Source organism: Passer domesticus, chromosome 12, assembly GCF_036417665.1.
Source record: "Passer domesticus isolate bPasDom1 chromosome 12, bPasDom1.hap1, whole genome shotgun sequence".
Classification (NCBI taxonomy): Eukaryota; Metazoa; Chordata; class Aves; order Passeriformes; family Passeridae; genus Passer; species Passer domesticus.
In genome coordinates this window covers 12,979,199-12,999,623 of record NC_087485.1, presented here as the reverse complement: position 1 = coordinate 12,999,623, position 20,425 = coordinate 12,979,199, and the positions used below count along the sequence as shown (strand labels likewise).

The window sequence follows — 20,425 nt, the reverse complement described above, 5'->3', positions numbered from 1 at the left end:
AGGAGTATTTAGCCAACTTTCTGTTAAAGACAAACTGGAGGCAAATATAGACAAGCTTAGTTAGGTGAGAATAATTACTGAATTTAGAAAACTGCAAACAGTTGGCTGTATATTCAAAAAGAAAAAAATGCTAGATTGCAGGAGTTTTGGAAGCATTTATCTACTGTCACAAGGTACCAGTACATCTTTTAAATTACATCTGTGCACAGTTCAAACAGTCTTAAGTATCAAATTTTCAGAGTGAAACCTTACTACATGAAGCCAACTATTTCTGTATTTTATTAATCCAACCCATGGATTTTATGTTCCTTACCTGTGGAACTACTTACCTCATCATGCATCAAAAATAGTAACAAGAGTTGTCCTAACAGATCAACTTCTGATAAGAAAGTTAAGACAGTGCACAGTAAATAAACTGTATTTTAATGTGTTACAAAAGTAGTCAACAGCCAGACCAGCTCCCCGACACGTCCGCTACCACTCGCTTTGACAAAGTTTCCTTCCTGCTGAGGTGGAACAGCTCTCCCTGCTCCTGTCTGTGTCTGTTTGTAACACAAATCCCGTTTACATTCGTGGTTCAGGTTTGCACATACAGGCAGTCTGCATAAAGCCCAGTATCCTTCCAAAGCCTTTAGGGCTGGTCAGTCACACCTGGAAGAGATTTATCTGCATTGTCATGTGGATCATGTCACCAAAATGAGATACAAAAGTCAGTTCCAGACAGTTGCTTTAGTAACAACCAAAAGACATGAAGACAAGAAACTGAGCAAGAGCATCAATGTGTCAAACTTTGAGCTAAAGCAAAAAGCAGAAGTTGGCTGTGTTTTTTTCATTTGCCAGGTAATCTTTTAATGACAAATATAAAAAGACTGAAAACATCTCACTCTGACTGCCTTTTTTTTTTTTAGACAAATGGTCTGCTTTTATAATTACAAATATTGTGTAATACAGTATTCCTTTGTACTGCAAACCGACAAATACAAGGATGCAATCAATTTTTTAAGCATCTCTAAATTTGAAATGTGAATTGCTATTTTTTTTTAAATTTGGAAAGTTCTTAATAATTGTTTCATTTTTGTTAGAAGATAACTCAAAGTACAACAACATCTAGACCTGTTTTTAAAGGAGCTGTCTTTCCTGACACATCTTTGAACATAAGCACTCCTTTCGAGTTCAGTACATTCACAAATAGCTCAATTAAGAACAGTATCACCAATGAATTGACTACTGGAAAGAGACAAAATTTACCAAACATACAGAAATATAAGTTTTACCATAGCAATTATGCATATCAAAAGATGACACCTGTAATTAATCTTAAAAAGATACAAAAAAGAGAAAAACCTGAATTACAGAAAAGAAAGTCATATTTATTTAATGAAAAACTAGAAGTTAATAAAAATTAGCAAATACACAAAAAATATACACAAACAGCAGCAATACTATGTAGTGACTTACAAAGGGGGGTGGGGAGGAGGAGGGGAAGCAGCGGCCAGAGACCAGACCGCTCAACATGGCTTGTCAGTCAAAGGGGGAGGAAAAAAACACAAACAAAAACACGAAACAGTATCCTTTTCAACAGTACAATCAATCTACAAACAAGTTTTAGAATTATTTTACAACATTTCCTGTAGAATCAATTCTTAATACAAAAGATGCCCATTTTGGGTGTATATATATTTTCAGTGGTTTACTGTTGACTTATTTTAAATATATTAGTTACTACATGCAACTGCTTCCTGTAATTTAACAGCCTTTCCTTTTATTTACCTTCATTTATGTCTACCCTCCATCTACCAAATAATTTGTCTGACAGTCAAAGATGGTTACCCTATTTCTGCTAAATTAAATGCAACGGTTTTAAACACTGGCCTGAAGAGGTTTGATTGCCATTTCAACACATGGATATAGTTACATTGATGCCTAAATTGCCATTTTCTGCAAAGAGCTGTGCAATGCTGGTGTCAAAGACTAGACAGTCACTATTCATAATGGCTGTTGCAATTCCCTCATGAATGGATCGAGGAGTTGCTTCCCAAGTCAATCGCCGCCTATGCCCGTTTAGCTCGAGTCGATAAGCAAAGTTTTCTGCTTGCTTGCGTGTTCCTATCAGCTGTACAATTGCAAAGAACTGCTGGTGACCATCATACTTTTCCTGTTTCTCCAACACTAGCATGAAATGAAAGCCAAAACAAGACTGCATCATAACCCAGTCAACAGCACCAGGAAGATTAATGTCCGTGGCCAGGAACACTATATCTTCTCCCTGCAGCGTTGTAATTGACTTATGCTGATGCATCAGGTGTGGCATTACAGCATCCAGGGAGCCTTGCCATTTACACGAAGCACCGGGACAGGGACAGGAGTAAGGCCTAAACTCACACAGCTCCTCGTGGTCTGCTTTTTCTGTGTGTGGCAAAGTTATCTCGCAGCCGGAGGAGGCGTATTTACACGGGAAGAGTACGGAATTGGCAACTTTCTCCATGGCCAGGTTACGGATGGAGCCCAGCGGGCCTCGGCAGGTGGGGCAGCACGTGAGTTTGGGGCGACAGTTGCTACAGACCAGATGGCCACTCTGACACTGCAGGATGGGTGGCAGCACATAGTCAAAGCACACGGGACACTCGAAGAGGCTGGCCAAGTCATTGTTGGAAGCTGTGGTGCCCGTCAGCGCGGGCACCCTCTGCGATGGCGTGCACTTGGAGGTACCTGTGGGTAGGGCTGTAGCGGTCTGACGGCTCATTTCTGCAACAGAACAAACAGACAATTCAGATCTGCACACTTCACTGCCATGCAGACAGCATTCCTGACTCACAAAGAGGCTTCAAGAGGCAGTGAGATACAAATGAAAGCAAACCCCCCATGCGGTACAAACTGCATATATGGTATGTGCAGATCAGTTGTACACACACGGCACAGACACTCGCCTGACATGGAAACTGAGCAAGTGAAGAAGTTCTGCTCGTTGTTCTAAAGTAGCATTTACCTACTGGAGGCTGTAAGGGAGGGGAGTAAAAACATGCTAAAAGTAAGACATTTGTTGTTGTTGGTTTTTTTAATATTGTATTTATGAAATGCTTCACCCAGATCACCTGTGTGTATCAACTCTGTGTATGGAACAATTCTAAGCTGCTGTGTACGAGAAACGAGGCATTTTTCATTAAAAAACTATCTTCTGGATGTGACCTTCTCAGTAATCATTATTACAGTGTGATTTATTTTATAAAAGTTGAAAAACACAGCTCAGACAATTACTACCCTGCTTTTTTCCCAGGATAGGACAGTGACTCTTCATTTTCATTACTGTGCTACTGAGGCCCATGGCTTGTAAAGTACAGCCACTGCTTCAGCTTCCTTAACTAAACCATTTGTAAGGATACCAGAAAAAAAAAAAAAAACAAAGCAATTACTTTGATTTCCCAAATAAGACTAGAAATTCAAACTTCGCTTGTCAAATTTGAGAATTCATTGTACCATGTAAATACTCAAGACATTTTCAGTCCCTCTTGATGAAGTTCTATGATCAGTGGAGCTCCCACTGAAGTTCTGTCCTCTCCAATGTCCCCAGACAAAGGTGACAGCTGTCTGACCAAAAGCTTGCCTGAGCATTCCACAGATGTGGAACAAGTACCAACCACATTTCTTAACATGTTTTGTTTTCCTGCACTCCTAACTCTCCTCCTTCCTGTGGAAAATAAATTACTAGCACTATCTGAAAAAAATAAACACAGTTTTTAAAAAATAAACCATACCTTTGTAGGTAAAGGGCAGTTAAATAAAATGCTATCCAAAATTGGCTTCTGTTACACAGCACAATTCTCAGCCACCCTAAGTGCCTCTCTGCGAGTACAACCAGCTCTGGATCTGTCACGTACGTATAAAGCTCTCAAAATAAACCTCATCTTTAATCTCCCTGCTATTTGACATGGGAATATTAGGCAATAGGCAAGCTTCCCATATTTAGCATCATTTCACCCACAAACTTACTCATACTTGGACCAGACAGCTCAGAGCAGCATACTGTGCATGCTTTTGCAAGACATGCACTGTTCAGGGCACAAAGCAGAGAACTAAGAGATTCCTACTTGCAAAACTACTTAGTCCTTGACATTTAAAAAGTAATGAGAGACAGACAAGTTCAAATTCCTCTACAGAAGTACCTCTCCCCACAGCTAGAAAAGTAAAGAGTGTCTACGATACGATTCTCAGACACTGCTTTTATGAGTCTCACAAGTCCCACTGGCTGCATCCTCCTAACCCACCAAACTCTTCCTCCATCTCAGTCTTGGTGGTCTAGAAATACCTTGGGAAAAACACCCATGCAGCAGTTTTCAGTGCTGGGCCATAACTGATCCTGTAGAGATATGACAAGAATGTTGGTGTCTTTTGGCTGAAATCTTCCCACTATGAAGCATTCCAGCTTAGACGAGAAGTTTAGGATGTCTGTGACAAATCAAGCATGTGTCCTGGGGAAGTGATGCTGCACCAGCGAGGGCACTGGAGCAGCAAGGCCTCTGCCAGCTGCCCTGCTCTGTGTCCCAGCTGCAGGTGGGGGCACCCTGCAGTTCTGTGCTCCACAACAAACCACTGGACATGGGAGAACCAACGCTGATCACGCTGTTCACTTGGGAAGAGCTTACAAATAACAAACATATTCATATGTAAAATTCTGCAAGTGTTTCCCTTCAAATACTGCAAACACACATATTTCAGAAAAGTCTGTGTGTGCTTCCTCTCGCCTGACCCTGTACATCCTGATCCAGGGATCCTCCATAACCTGCAGATAACGCTGGTGAAAACCACTGTCAGACCAGTTCCCTGGGCAGCCTGACAAGCTGGGTGAGCTCTGCTGTCTTTAATTACACCTTGCTGAGCCCATGCAACAGTTAAATGAAGCAACCTACAAACTTTGTGAAAGACCTTGTGCACGGATGCACTTCCCACTTGAGCTTTCTAAGGCAGGGAAGCACTGGAGAAAAGAACTGTGCTACCAGTGCTCCTGTGTGAGCAGCCTTCACACACCTTCCACAACACCCACAGGAGCAGGGACTGGAAACAAGGAGGAATCTCTGAACCAGGCCACTGGGATTAGCATGCAGGAAAGACACTGCATAAGGCTATAAACTGTAATTTACCAAGCCTAAACCTGCCCAAAGCCTACGTTTTCATCACTCTTGTTAACACAAAGATGAATAATACATCTTTAATGGTTATCTCAAAAGTTACAAGTTAATCACAAGCAGAAGTTTTAACAGTGGAATACATTTAACCCACCAAACTATGAAAACCATGCATTTACAAACCAAGGAAAAACAACTACAGAACTGGACATAAGGTTTACAGATATTTTGTTACAAACTCCTTACTACAGGTAAAAACACTTTTATGCAATATTTGCTATTTCATTATCTTTATTTGCACACATTAGGAACAAGTTTCTAAGCAACAGCGACAAACTAAGGATCACTAAGGTGTCATTTTCAAGAGTATTAGTTCCTTTAATTCCAATTATCAAAAAGGCTGTACATATTAAAAAAAATTATCCAACAGTAAGAGTGAAAAAGGGAGAACGCATCTTAACATTTCCTAGCTCTAAATCAAGACAAGCTGTTCCTGGTAACATCTAGAACGCACCGACCTGTTGCTAAAAGCATTCTCGACACTGTTCTGGGAAAGGTGACATGCACAGGCTACCGAGACCTCCCGGGAGACACAACTTAACAGCTCCGACAAGCCCAGCTTTAAATACTGCGCAAAGGCAATTTAAACGGCGCTACCTTTCCCCTTGCAGGTTTTACTCCCCGGCAAGCACGCAGACCAGACGCCCTTCCAGGAATAGGGCCCGCTGGAGGCGGATCTGCCCGTCATGGGGCGCGGAGCAGCTCATGGCGTGTCCGCGCAGCACAGGCGGGCTCGGGCCGCGCGCCGGGCGGTGACCGCGGCGAAAGCCCCGGCCGCAGCCGGGGGGCCCCGCGCGGCGCCCGGATGTCACCGCCCCGGGCGGGGCCCAGCGCCCCCATGTGCGGCCGCGCTCCGGCCCCGCGCCCCAAAATGGTTCCCCGAGCTTCCCCGGCTCCGCCGCCGCGGGACGGCCCCGCCCCGCCCCGCCCCGCCCGCCGCCTCCGGGGGAGGACGCGGCTCGGCCCCGCCCGCGGAACCGGGAGCCGGCCCCGCCCCACCATGGCACCGGGAGCCGGCCCGGCCCCACCATGGCACCGGGAGCCGGCCCGGCCCCACCATGGCACCGGGATGCGGCCCGGCCGCCCCACGCGTCCCCGGGGCCGCCCCACGCGTGCCCGCGGCCCGGCCGTGCCTCGCACGTGCGCACGGAGAACGCCCTCCGCTTCCCCCGAAATATCTGCTTTGAAAAAGCTACAGCTCCCATTCACAACTCTGCTAAGACATGAAAATCACTTCCTTCTATTTCAAGGATATTCCTCAGATGAGCATTTTTCACTGTGGATCTGTAAAGTCCTATTCAACAGAAATTTTCTCCATTTGTATAAATATTATTCAATTAAGCAAAAATAAAATCTCAAGGAAAAGATATGACCAACAGAACTAAAACAATGTGGTGTGTTTGATTATCTGCTTGGATTATTAAAACAATTAGAACAGGTAAAAGAATAAAGCAGTTGGAGCCAAGCCAACACGCCTGCGTGATGCACACTTTGCTCAGAAAAGCTCAGACATTATGGAGCACTGATGCAATGACGGTAAGATCATGGAGCAACCAGTTTCAGTGGAGGCAACAGAACAAACACACTGAGATAAACTGTTGTGCTCACATAAAAAGTAAGGCTACAAAATCTGAGTAAAGATAATTATCTTTCAAAATGCTTTCCTAGTATTTGAAATCCAAGTCCTTTTCAAGAAGACTTGTATGAGCACTGTAAAGATGCAAATAATGCCCAATTGCTACAAAGAAAACCTGCCCACTCCATACAAGGCTTCCTTCAGTCTCACCCCCAAACGTGCAATATACAACATCCCACCAGGTAAGAGTCAAGAAAGTTTACAAGCAGAACAGAAAAGCTGAAGGAAAACCGCATAGGATCAGCTTTAGAGGAACTAAGAGCGCGTCGTGAGGTGTGTGAAACATGCCCTAGGCCACCTCGTGCGGCAGTGTCCCCGAGCACAGCCACCGGCTGTGGGGCCGGGACACAGCAGCTGCTGCCCGCTGCTGGGCTGGCTGCACGGCGCCTCGGGGACACAGCCTTCGGGACCGGGCACAGAACCTGAATCCTGTGGGAGTGGAAGGCACAACCAAACCACTGGGTAAAAAGCTCTGCTGAGGGGCAGGTGCACAGAAAGCAGCTTGAAGGAGTTGAAAAAGATTGTGTGCCTCATGCGCCAGGAAATTATCAACAGTAAACAGGACTAGACTGATACTCTTCCAGCTTCTCACCTTACCAAGGTGTTAGCTCCAGACACATTCTAAAAATCACATTTGTCCTTCACTGCAATACAGGGCACCTTTGACAAATTCAACTTAGCATCATCCACTTCTCTCATATCAAACAGTTCATCTTCTCTCATATCCTCACCCATATCAAATAGATTAGACTTGAGTTTAGCATTTTAGTTTGCTTTTGAAAGGGTAACTGAATATTAGTTTGAGGAACAAAAAACACACAAGTTCTGTATAGTCATCTTAATGGTTGGAAGGGAAAAAGTCTCATATAAGAGTAATAAAAGGACAGAAAATATTATTTACCACAATTGTCTGTATGTGATGCAACAACATATTTTTTTTCTATAACATTTCAAAACTAACTCAGTTCAGGAACTTCCATTCAAAATGCACTCTTAATGCATAACAGCCACCAACAAAGTCATAGCAAATCTTTCATCTTTTTCAACAGTACAATCATATTTCAGAATAAGACTTTTTTACACACAGTACTGTTAAGAGAGCACTGGAAATGAGAATAGGATGAAGTTGTGAAAAACACTGACAAGTTATTTTTTCAAGATGTAACACAAGCCAAAGAATGTCAAAACCCAAAAGCTAAATGAAAGGTTGAAAATACTCATTAAACATAAAACATAGCAAAGAAAAGCTTGCCAATATTTTTGAAGAAACTAGTATTTTTAATTTTATTTATTTCAAAGACATTTTAGGGCCCAAGGCTCTGCCTTTTGCAATGTATCACTTTCTCTTTCCCAGCTCTCGGGAGATTTTGGACCCAAGGGCCTGGCGTGGTTAGGATCCAATACAGGGCTGGACAAACATGGGCACCCCTGCTCAGACACAGCCTCTGGACCTGCTGGCCTACTTCACAATTTCTGGAAGACAGCTCGTGACATAAATTATTAATCAACTATATAATACAATTTATCCTATACAATTATTAATCAACTATACAATACAATACAATTTTTATACACTCTGGTTTCGACTAATGAATTAGGATTTTTTTCAACCCTTCCAGACGCTCTTTTCTTTGGTGCCCTTAACTATGCTCTTTGTTATTTCAGACACCTCAGGGCTTCTCTTCTCCTGCATAACAAGCAAAAGCTAGATCAATCCAATGTAACAGAGTATTATAAAATGAGACCAAAATAAATATACAAAATTGAGTCAAAACTTTTGATGATTTCCTTTGCCAAAATGTCATCTGTCCAGTTCATCTCCTTTTCATACACAATTAGACCATTTCCCGCCACCTTGCAGTGACCCTGAAACTGCGGGCAGCTTTCTTCTTGCACCTCAAGATATTCCCTACCAACCCCATTTTCCAACCACCAGGAAGGGAAATCCCAACAGATTTATATAACCATGGAACTTTGTGGCCAGCACTGCAGTGTCCCCAGCCCCTGATGCCCATGTTTCTGATGTACCCACACGCGTTCCCCCACGATCCCCAGTGGAGCCATGGCAGTGCCTGGAGCCTGGGAGTGCCTGACCCTCCCCGAGTTCAGCACACCCCACGTGGCACATGCAGACACAAACACAGCCATGGAAACACCAGCAGCATTGTTACACCCACCAAATCAGAGTGACCTATTTCTAACTCAATGCAAAAACCTGACTTTGGTCAGTGCTGTTTGACCTCTGCCTCATCGCTGTTGCTCACTATTTCTCCTGTGGAGATATGCTGGAATATTCAACATCAGCCCAGGAGCGGTTTTTCCCTAGCTGTTAAACATTTTCTTTCCAACAGCCTTATAAGGTAAAATTAGGAAGGAACAGTATCCTGTAGAAAACATACAAGGAGCACATCAAAGTCACAAAGTAACCAACTACTATGACTGAAGTGTTCAATTTTAAAAGCAACAAAGAACTTCATCAATTCCAACAAATGAATACCTGTCCTCCATTCAAACAGAGCTTCAACATCCACCTTTGCACAGAACACTGGAGCCCACGCTGCTGTGGTACTCCAACCTTGTGAAGGAAGACAAGCTGAGGAACAATACTCTGCGAAAAAACCTGATAAACCCCCAAATTTCATTCTGAAATTCACGAGCTAGCAAACTAGCTAGTGAAACTAGGTACAGCTAAACAAAAACACAGGGAAAAACCACTCTTTAAATACAAATCGAAACCAAACACTCGCATTAAAAAGATCATGGACCACTTCCACATTGGACTTGGCCATATTTCTCCTTTTTTAAAAACAAGCAAATAACTTGTCTTGCAGTGGCACTGCCAAATCCCACCTAGCAGAGAGGCATGAAGATGGTGAGAGAGAAGCGCTGCTCCAGGCTGTACCCTGCGCTGCACCTGGTGGTGCTGTCTGACAAGAACCTTCTCTTCCCTCCTTCCCCACTCTGCATCCCCAGGGCCAGGATCAGCAGGCAGCCAACAGCAGAGCCCTCCCTGCCACAGGACACCCAGAGCTGCCCCACAGGGACCCTACAGCACCATAAACCATGGGATGGACCCAGCCTGGCACCTGTGCCCCAGGAGCCCTCTGAGAAACCCAACAGAGCGTGTTTGTCTGCAGCCTGCTGTGCTCTGTGCACCAGTCTCAAAACTGAGATGGCAGAAACCATAGAATCTAAGAAAATAAAGAAAACTTCATATGAAAATACAGATAACTCTATGCAAACTAAGTAACAGGGGAAAGATTTTTATTTTATTTTTAGTAGTATCTAGTTTCTGTTCACTGTGCACAGAACACATTGAATTGAGCTGTATCAGAATCATCCTTCAACAGTTCAGCCCAGTAATATCTATAAACATAGGGAGACAGCTACTTTTTTAAAAGTTCTGGACATACAATGCTGCAATAAAAAGCAAGGCAGACACACAGAAAGATCAGGTACAGAGGAAGTAGTAAGAGCAACAGAAAAGAGGAAAGCAAAGTATTTTTCATGCTCTAACACACTGCCATTCAGAAGTCTCTAAACAGGAAGCACTCAATTGTTCTACAAGGCATCATAGATGGGCTCTGTACACAATTACACTCTATTCGAATTTTTTTTAAAAGGAAAGAAAAAAAACAAACCCCGTCTATAAACATTAACAGCAAATCCTACCATGTGTGACAATTTGGGGGGCTGTGCTTCTTTCCTCAGTCTGATTTTGCAAACCCTACACTCTTCAGTGCATGCTGTAATTGCCATGCAATATTGCATCACCACTCCTGTGTCTGTGGCAGACACAAGGAGGAGGGTGTGGCAGGGAAGCACTTACCTGAATTCAGTCAGGCTCAGCTAAAGAAGTACCTGCACTTTGATGTGTCTTCCCTTACCAAGTCTTTCTGTGATAACTATTCCAATTCAAATTCAAGACCTATTTTATGCTCAATATTTTTCCTGCATAACTTAACAGTAGTAGAGAGCAGACCATCAAAATAACTAGACCTAATCAAAGAGACCTACAAATAAAGGCTGCCCTACAGGAGACTGACTCGTGACACAGAAGTCAGGACAGGATGACATACATTGACTGGTTTTATAAAGATACCTCCATGTTTTCATTGCTTAGGTTTGTACAAACTTCCATTTTAAAGAATCACTTCTTCTTGGGATCCTTCACTTACTTGTTCTGTATTCCTGTATGCAGCCCTGATGACAGTGGAGCCCGTGTAAAGTATGGCAATCTAAACTCAGGAGGGCAAATATGTAGGGGAGGCCTTGGAGAATCAAGATACTTATTGCAGAGTTCAGACCTTGGTGCCACAAGGTATGTCAGGTATGGATCCTACACAAATACATCCAGCATCACAGAACACACTCTAGTGGCACTGGAAACCTAACTTTTAACACCTCAGAAATTATTAATTTTTCAGAACCTCTGGTACTAAAGTACAGAATCTCTAGTTTATCTAAGTGACAGTTTTTACAAATCTGGGTTTTTTATTAATCTTCACAAGCAAGAACTTTTAGAAGAATGTCTGATAAAGATAATGCATTTATTTTATCACACACACACCACAAGGAGAATAAAACACACAACATTTAAAAGTAAAGGATCAAGTCTCAGTTTTTAAAACGGACATTTCCGAATTTTGGAACTAAAATTTTCCTACTATGCACACCAATGCAAAAGGAAAGCTGTGGCAATGTAAGGTGGGCCACAGGTTTTTGTACTTGGTTGATATACTGCAGGTACAAAACAGAAAGCACTGAACTTAAGACTGTGTAAGACCTTAGTAAAAGAAGTACAAAACTACAGTGGGACTTTTGCATTCCTGATGGTTCCACACTTTTCAGTACTTCACTTCTTTAAACTCCCATTTTCTGCATGCCTTGTGTTTCTGGTATCTATTCTTTGAAGCCTATGTGTCTCCATTAGAACCAATTCTGTTTTATTGCAGCGAGTTTTCCCCACTCATCAATTCTGAATAAACTGTTTCTTGTAATATTGTTGCATGAAAATTCAAATGATGCAATAATTAATATTTTTTAAATTATTACTAATATGTTAATCAAATTCTCAGACTTGGCTACTGACAACTCTGCAGCCAAGCCTGGCTACACTGCTGCAGAGGGCAACAGCTCCACAGCTTCTCACCAGGCGCTCCGGTTCAAAACGCAGCTCTAACTCACAAATAAGAGCAGTCTCCCAGAAGTGCCCAACCTGAGCACAGACACAGATGGGTGGAGCTGCCGACGCCACAGCCCACCATGCTGCACGCAAAGACTGAGCATTCCTTTAAAAAAAGCCAACCAAACCCACGATTAGTGGTGCAGAGCACAAGGCTGTGGCAAGGCAGACCTGGGGTTGGTTCCTGTTTTGTCACGAGTTTCTGAGTCACCACAGGCAAGCACTTCCCTGCTTTTCACAGGTTTTAAACTACCACAAGTAGCTGTGAGTCTGACCCATTAATGCAAAAAGGAATGAAATTACTTGATAAGGATACAAAGTTAACCCTGTTAGACCCTATTCAAATTTACTTCAGGTTGGTAATAATTGAATATCATTACACACTAAAAGACACTGTTAAATTATTTAACATCTCAGTTAAATAATTTAGACTCAGACTCAATCACTGTTTACTTTCAAACTCCTGCTCACATATGGATAACTGCCCTCTACTCATTCCAGTATTTTGTACATCAAAGACACAAATTATGGAAAGACTGGCAACACCCTTCTCACTATCTCTGTTGTATCTACTCTGAAGGCTCTCCTGATTTCATGAAAAGTAAAGTAACCTTTCTTTAGAGGGATCCTTGAATTACCAAAAAAATTCCTTCAGCCTCTTTTGTGAAGCTCCAGGTACCCAGACTGTCAAGCAAGTTATTTAAATTCAGAAGGAAAAAAAGCTCTTGGGCAAGAGAATTACATGTTCTTTTATTGCCGTTAAATTCTGATCAGGTACATCTCAAATGCCAAGTAAAATGTATGCACTATTTCACTTATTTGTATTGCTTGGGAATTGCTTCATGGCATACAAAATTAAAATTCTGTCATAATGACTCTGAAGTCAGGCCTGAGTCTGCAGCCGAAGTTAAAACACAAGATATTATAAATGGTTTGGAAATGACAGGAGTAGACATATTTTTCTGCTACTTCATGTTCTCTTTATCTGCACTTTCTAAATTCAAGACCTATCACTGTCTTTCTCTGAAAAAACTGTCCTCTCCTGTTATGTATTCAAAATCAAAACTTGAGTCTGTTGCAGTGCTGAATCTCTAACATCAACTCTTAGCCATGAATCACTGTCTAAAGCAGTTGTAAAATACAGTACTTTTTAGCCTGTTTATTTTCCACGATTATTACAAAAATAGAATGGATTGGAGGATCAAGCATTCAAAAAATGGGAAATAAAAAATTTCAAGTTTCATAGGCAACCTTACATCCCCATATGCACATTATAGAACAGCTTTCAATGAAATCCTCTTTTTCCCTACACTCAACTCCATAAGCAGATGAGCACCTTTACATCCATGGAAGAATTATGACTGTACAAGGAACAACAACTTTTGTTTAAGCAGAACGCATTATTTTTAAACAGAACTGTTTAAAGTTCTGCAGCTGTTTTCAGTATGTGCAAAAGTGCTCTTAAAACTTCTGTTTTACAGGTGCTGTTTTGGAATAATGTCCATCTTAGCTTCTATTATGGAATGCATATTTTTTATCTGTAAAATTTCCTTTCTAAATAATTAGACTTGGCCCAGCACAAAGCCACAGTAAAATTTCATAGTACACCATCAACATCTGCCAGCCAAATGATTCCCCAGTCACACCTGTGCAACCAGTCTCCAAATTGCATCCTCAGGGCACTTGTGCAATCACAGATATCGACCATGGAGATGAACCCTATACAAATTAACTCCCAACTGTGTTGATGCCTTCATGCACAAAAAGGGGGAAATTCCTCTGAATGAAAGCAGTTTTATAACTCTAAAGACTTTTATATAAATACATGTGCATATATATTTCAAAATAAACAGTCATTCAGAAACCAAAATATTGGTTGAGCAGAGCATTTTTACAACTTTTACAAGAAGACAATTGCACATGCACCTTGTGAAACAGAAAGAAGCAAGACTTAAGGCTCAAATATATGCAAAAGTGATCAGCTTTAAACATGAGAAGTTTCTCTTTTACGCTTTGAAGTGAGGTCATACAGATATCAACACAAAAATGCAGATCAAAGCATGTTTACCACATGATTTCCAAAACAAGATCAGGTAATTTAAGAAGATTAAAATATAAAACTGTAGCAGACCCCTGTTGCTTTAAAAAAAAAAGACAGAAGGTAATGAGGTTTCAAAAAAAAAAAAAAACAAACCAAGAGTCCATTTTTACAGGAGTTACAGTCACTACCTTTCAAAGTAGCAACATGTCATATTTTAAAGGTTCTTAAATATTTTAATAGCACTTCTAAGAAAACTGCTCAGTTACAATATTTCTTGAGAGCTTTCACACAGCACTACAAGAAAATGGTTTATCTATAGCACGAAGAATGACCCACCAGATCCAGGCTCCACGACACCAGGCACACACACAGAGGACGCTGGAGTGCAATTCCACCATTTCCACAACAAACCAAAGCAGGCTGCCCCCAAATGGAGTGGTTGTGCTGCCTGCTTTTTACCCACTGCTTTTCTTTCTCTTTAAGGTTATGTATTGAACAAGACCAGTCTTGCACAAGCACCTGAGCACTTCCCCTGGCACCCCAGGAAGCACCAAACCCAAGTGGCAATGGAGTGGCATCCTTTCTTAGCTCTGAGCCTGCCCTGACAGGAACCTGGATGCAGTCACAGGGACAGAGGGTGGCATCTCCTGCAGCAGGGCTGAACTCAGGCCCCATGGTGCCACTGCCCTGGGAAGGCACCAGGGAACAGTCACCCTCTCCTCTCAGGTTCAGTTTTCAGGTGAACTTGGGACTGAAGCTGCTCAGTTTCACATTCCCATCGGGAGCAGCCACACTGCCAGTTAACACTGGCAGCCCAGCAGGAACTGTACCCACTGTAACCACAGTTTTTAGGAATAACACTGACTTTTGCAAAAAATCATAGGAAAAAAAACCCTTTCAAACCCCACTTCAAACTGATACCTACATCACACTTCAGCATAAAGCAACTTGTACCAAGATTTACAAAACAGATGCCTTGTATTGCAGCTGTCATCCCCTTGTAAAATATATAAGACATATAACTTTCCCTCATGAAAGATCTGTAACACAGAGCAAACAGAAACAACAAAGATAAGCCTTTTAACACATGCACATTTCTAAGCTAGACACCAATTCTAGAAATTTTTATGCAATTGATTTTCAAGCTTTCCTTCTTGCAGTTGAACACCAAATTGCTTAAAATACTCCTACTCCAGTTAAAACCTTCACACAATCCATACATTAGCAAAATTTTAAGAATAATTTTCCTTCAACATACTTCATCTGAATGTGTATTTGAAAGTAACTCTTAAAAGTGTGGCATTCTAATGCTCCTCCTTGACAACATTAAAAAAAACATCTTGAAAAGTCACTGTTGTCTTTCTTCAAAGACTAAATTACTTTTTGCTCTGTTCAGAACTATGTGCAAGAATTCTAGAAAAGAACCTTAGAATATTTAAAGACTTCATGCCACTGTGCTGCTTTTGCTTTGGATAATTTTCTTTGCAGTGGCTGAGACAGGGCTGTGTTTTGGGTTTGTGCTGGAAGCAGTGCTGATAAATACAGATGGTTTTGCTGTTGCTGAGCAGCACTCGCACAGTCAAGGCCTTTCCTGCTTCTCACACCATCCCAGCAGTGGGGAGGCTGGGGGGCACAACACCTTGGGAGGGGACACAGCCAGGACAGGTGGCCCCAGCTGACCAGAGGGATGCTCCAGACCATCTGGCAGCACGCTCAGCAAATAAAGCTGGGGGAAGAAGAGGAAGGGATGTCTGGAGTGAGGGCATTTGTCTCCCCAGGGAAGCACCAAGCATGATGGAGCCCTGCTCCACTGGGGATGGCTGAACACCTGCCTTGCTCAGAAGTGGTGAAAGAATTCCTTGATTTGCTTTGTTTGTGTGTACAGCTCTTCTTTTACCTATCACACTGTCTTTACCTCAATCCAAGAGGTTTTTTTGCTTTTACTCTTGCAATTCTCTCCTTGATCCCGCAGGTGGGGAAGTGAGAGAGAGAGAGGCTGTGTGGTACCGAGCTGCCAGCTGGGGTTAAACCACCCCAGCCACACAAACCACACTTCAAAGAACTTCTCTTTCACTTTTAAGGAGTGGATGAGTAATTTTTTAAGCAGCCAAGTTATCACTACACTCTCTTTGTTTTTCTTCATGTCCAGCAAGGTCATCAATTGCTATGAGAAGAGATAAAAATGTGTTTCTGGATAAGGCAGACCACAAAAGGGAAAAGGTCATCAACTGTCTATACAGCAATTTATTGCTCTTCTTCTATCAATTGCCCTGGAGTATGTCCATGGTAATTTTATAATTAATTTTTCCAGGTGCAAGAGAACAAATACAGATCTTATCATTTAAGCAACATTTTAGTTCCTCCCTGAAACACAGACAACCTCACTTATCAAATTCAGCTTCTATAAAGAAAAACAAGTTAAAATCAGAAGTGGACCATTTGGTGAGCTGCAATTATCTAGCACTTTATCTGATTAAAGTATTGTGGAATTAGTAACCAAATCTCTCATTATTCCTATGATAACACAAAGAGTCATTATTTTATACAGTCTTTCAAACATGCATATATGTATAACAGTTGTCCTGGCCATTACAGAAACATGGTGTGCAGTTTGGATCAGAATTAGACTCTCTCTCTAGTGGTACAAAACTTAAAGACTATTAAATGGGGCATTAATGCTGGCTTTTGTGTTCCTTTACTCCATTGAAAAGTTAACAGCTGAACTGGCATATCAAACAACCCCAGGTCACTGGCTTAGGAAGATTTTTGCTTACATGCACTTAAGTGCTAACAGCAAAATCTCAGGTAAACCTGAAGTAACAGCTCATGTACAGCACTTATGCATATCTCCCACTTTCTAGCCCACAATGTGATTACTGTACACAGAAAACACACATCAAAATTACATTTTTATCATGCCATTGAACATTTAGGAAAGGAACAGTACGTACACTTTCAAAAACAGCAACCCCACTTACAATAAATTTTTCTTACTAATGAAACATTCTTATTAATGAAAACATTTTATTAAGGCAACAATTTGTCTCTGTTGTGTATTTTGCCAAAGTAAAAAAAAAAAAAAAAAACAAACCAAAAAACCCCAAAAATCTCCTATTTTTTTTAAATTGCAACTAGTTTCCCCCTTTTTTAATGCTGATATCCGTTCAAAAACCAAAGCAATAGAAAGGCAAAAAATCCAGTAAAAGAATCTGCATCTACAACGTTCATGACATTTAAGACTGTAAACTCTGGAGCTGGGATGCTGAGCCTGAGGCACCACGTGATGGCTGGGATGAAGCGGAGCCTGCCAACATCCCCACTCAGCTCGGCTGCTTTCTGCAGCAGGTAGCACCCAGAGCACCGGGCAGGAATGCAGGCAGCCACAGCCAGCAGCTGCAAACACACAGCACGCCCTGGCCTTCTGCACTACCTGCACCACAACTGCAGAACTGAGCTCTTTATGTGTCACGAATTTCAGATAGCATTCATTTACCTTGACTATTCTGCTTCAGTCTAGCTGCTGAAAATAAGACAGTCATTAAAGCAAAAAAGACACTAATAATCCATTTGGCAAAACTCAGTCCAGCTTTTAAAGCTGACAGTGACAAGACTAACAGCACTACTACAGAAGAAAAATAAAGTGATTCTAACTTAAAATGAAGAACATCCTATTTCTAACAGCAGTTGCATGCATAGTCCTCCAGAATGGTCTTCAGATGAAACAATAGTTCATAAAACTGTCCTATTTGATTTCTTTGCATTTTCTGAACAAAGAGCTGCTTCTCACGTGAATATGGGCACATGCTCCCCTTTGCCACATTACAGGCAGGTGTCTGACATTTGAGCAGAATTTCTTTCTCAATTCACATTAAGAGCAGCAACTTTACTCAAACCTAACTATGAAAAGTACCCTTGTTATTTAAACTATTCACTTTGCTTAGTTCACACCTACTTAGCTGGAGCCACTGAATTTCTGAGCTAACTCCTACTACACTCTGATTGGACTATGGCATTAAAGCCTTATCACAGAAATGGCACAGTAACAGCTAAGCTACTTCATCTGGACATGCACTTTCAGGTCAAAAACGCCCATCATTTCATCAGGTTCAGAATTCTTAGGTGACAACAGATTTCTAAAATTGTATCACTGATGGATAAGTATTATTCTTGTGCTTTCCTCTATGATTTTTCACTGCTGTGAAAAGGGCAAAGGTTATTTAAGAACATTAGTTTCCATTGAAAAGAACTTAATTTCTAGCACTCGATTTTTACTTCACGTATACTCTTCAAAGTAATTTTCTGCAAAGAAAAATCCAGAGATCCAAGCTTTACCCTAAAAACCTCTATTATTAGGTATTAGTGTACTTGTACTCCAATAACTCAAATCTTCTTGCAGAGCAGCTTGATTAAATCAGGGTTGAGAAGAGTCCCTTCCATTTTCCCTCCCCCTCTGGAATGCACCGTGCTAGTCTCAGTTTAGAAGGGAGATAAACAGACAACTGAAACTATGTCCCGAGCGTGGAATATCCCATGTCCTTCATGACCTAGTCCAATTAGCTATGAGCTTCCTAACAGACACCCATGTGCCACCTTAAAGAAATCAAATCACCTGATCTATTTGTTTAGACTATGAGTAGACTGCTCATTACAGAGACAAGGCAATATTCACCCAGACTGGTTGAAAAGGAGGGCGCAAGGAGAATACTGGAGAAATACCGTATTAATGCAAGCATAAAAGTGCCCCCAGCTCACCACCGGAGAAGAAACTTGTTTGTTCTCCTGAAGAAATACTTGAGATGCTTTGCCTTTCGCTACAAACGCTGCTGCCTCCCGTCCTTTTAAAACCGTGGAGAAGGGGAAGGCACGAAGGTCCCCATGTTTAAGGGGAAGCCGTAGGATGGGCAAAAGCCTCCCTCCCCCTTTGCTCTCCCCGGGTTAGGTAAGAGCAGCAGCCCTCCCGGTGATGCCAGCGAGGGGCACATTTACCCGGGCAGCCCGTTCCCGCGGCGGCCGGGCCCGCCGGGAGCCGCAGGGGCCAGGCCGCCTCCCGGGCCGCGCCGAGCCCGCGGCGCTCCCGAGCACAAAGCGCGGCGGGGCCGAGGCCGAGCCCACAAAGGGGCAGCCCCGGGAGCGGCGCAGGCCCGGCCCGGCCCGCCGCCTCCGTCTGCACACAATGGCCCGGCGGAAGGGCTCGGGGCCGCCGCTCCCCGCAGGCCCCGCCGCGCCCGCTCCCCCGAGCCGCGGCCGCCACACAGCAGCGCCCGCCCGGGCCGCGCTTAGGCCGCGCAGGGGCCTTGTCCCGAGGCGGCCCCGCGGCCGCGCCGGGGCCTCCCGCGGGCGGCGGCGGGGACCGGGCGGGGGCTGAGGGCCGCGCGGGGCCGGCCGCTCCCGCTGCCCCTCGCTCTCCGCACGGCGCTCACCTGTGGGCGCCGGGCAGGGCGGGACCCGCTGAGGCGGCCTTGGCTCCCCCGATGGCGGCTCCGTGCGGGCCGACTGCGCTGCGCCGCTCCGGCCGAGACGCTCCGTGCGCGGCCCGAGCCCACCGCGCGCTCCCTGCCTCGCTCGCTTGCTCGCTCCCTGCGCCGCGGGCACGCGCCGGCTGCGCCCGAGCGATCCTGCCGCCGCCGCCTCCGCGCGCGCGCGCTCCACGGGCGCGCTCCCGCCGGCGCGCCCCCCCTCCGCCTCCTCCTCCTCCCGCGCACGCGCACCCGCGGGCCGCGCTCTGCCCCGCGCCCGGCCGGGAACAAAGGCCGCGCTGCCCTCCGCGGCCCCGGCGCCGCTCCGCGCCCCGGCCAGGCCCGGCCGCCGCTCACCTGCGCCGCCGCGGGGCCGCTCGGGCCCCTCTCAGCCCCTCTCAGCCCGCCCGGGCCCCGGGCGCTGCCGCGGCCCCGCCGTGCCCCGGCGGCGGGAGCGCCCCTGCGCTGGCAGCGAGGGTCGGGCACCGCGGCAGGCTCCGCGCCGCCGGGACCGCGCGGGGCTGTCACAAGGGCTCGGGATTGTGCGGGGAAAAATGAATGAGCCCGCAGAATGGCCTCTCGCAGAGAGGCCGGGAACGTCCGGCACGGGGGCATTCTGGTGGTTTTAATGGGCTGCTAAAAACAAACCCCTCCTCCAGTCTCTGGTCAAAGACTTTGCATAATTCAGGTTGGGTCCCCATCCAGCAATGCCCTAAATACAAATGTAACTTCCAACACGTAAGCTGGATGAAATAAATATAATTACCATTGTGCTTGCATATGCTTTGTTGGATTAGGACCATGCTCATTTGCTGAAGCTATTCAGAGGTTTGCCAGAGGAGAGACACTGTTTATTTTATTTTCAGTAAAATATTTAAAAATATGTATTTGCTATCTTATTTCCATTTTCTGAATGACTGAAGCAGT

General features: G+C 44.0%; 1 protein-coding gene across 4 annotated transcripts; it reads right to left on the bottom strand.

The window, feature by feature from the left end:
- Positions 1–1,349: 1,349 nt before the first annotated feature.
- On the bottom strand, positions 1,350–19,876 carry SIAH1 (siah E3 ubiquitin protein ligase 1). 4 transcript variants are annotated; one of them, XM_064386421.1, is made up of 2 exons: positions 19,856–19,876; positions 1,350–2,745 (listed from the first exon to the last, which is right to left on the bottom strand). In XM_064386421.1, exon 2 carries the CDS (start codon positions 2,741–2,743, stop codon positions 1,895–1,897), a length of 849 nt encoding a protein of 282 aa, XP_064242491.1. In that variant the 5' UTR covers positions 2,744–2,745; positions 19,856–19,876; the 3' UTR covers positions 1,350–1,894. The 4 variants fall into 4 exon arrangements, with proteins under 4 accessions (XP_064242491.1, XP_064242489.1, XP_064242490.1 ...); XM_064386419.1 differs by lacking the exon at positions 19,856–19,876 and adding an exon at positions 19,463–19,687; XM_064386420.1 differs by lacking the exon at positions 19,856–19,876 and adding an exon at positions 18,795–18,924.
- Between the last annotated feature and the right edge of the window lie 549 nt (positions 19,877–20,425).

What these genes read in the sequence shown, in the direction of transcription:
- SIAH1 (XM_064386418.1), bottom strand. Translation starts at nt 5,868, where the DNA reads ATGACGGGCAGATCCGCCTCCAGCGGGCCCTATTCCTGGAAGGGCGTC. An exon ending in TAAAACCTGCAAGGGGAAAG is followed by an intron (nt 2,746 to 5,777) that starts GTAGCGCCGTTT and finishes GTTCTGTTGCAG; the next exon opens with AAATGAGCCGTCAGACCGCT.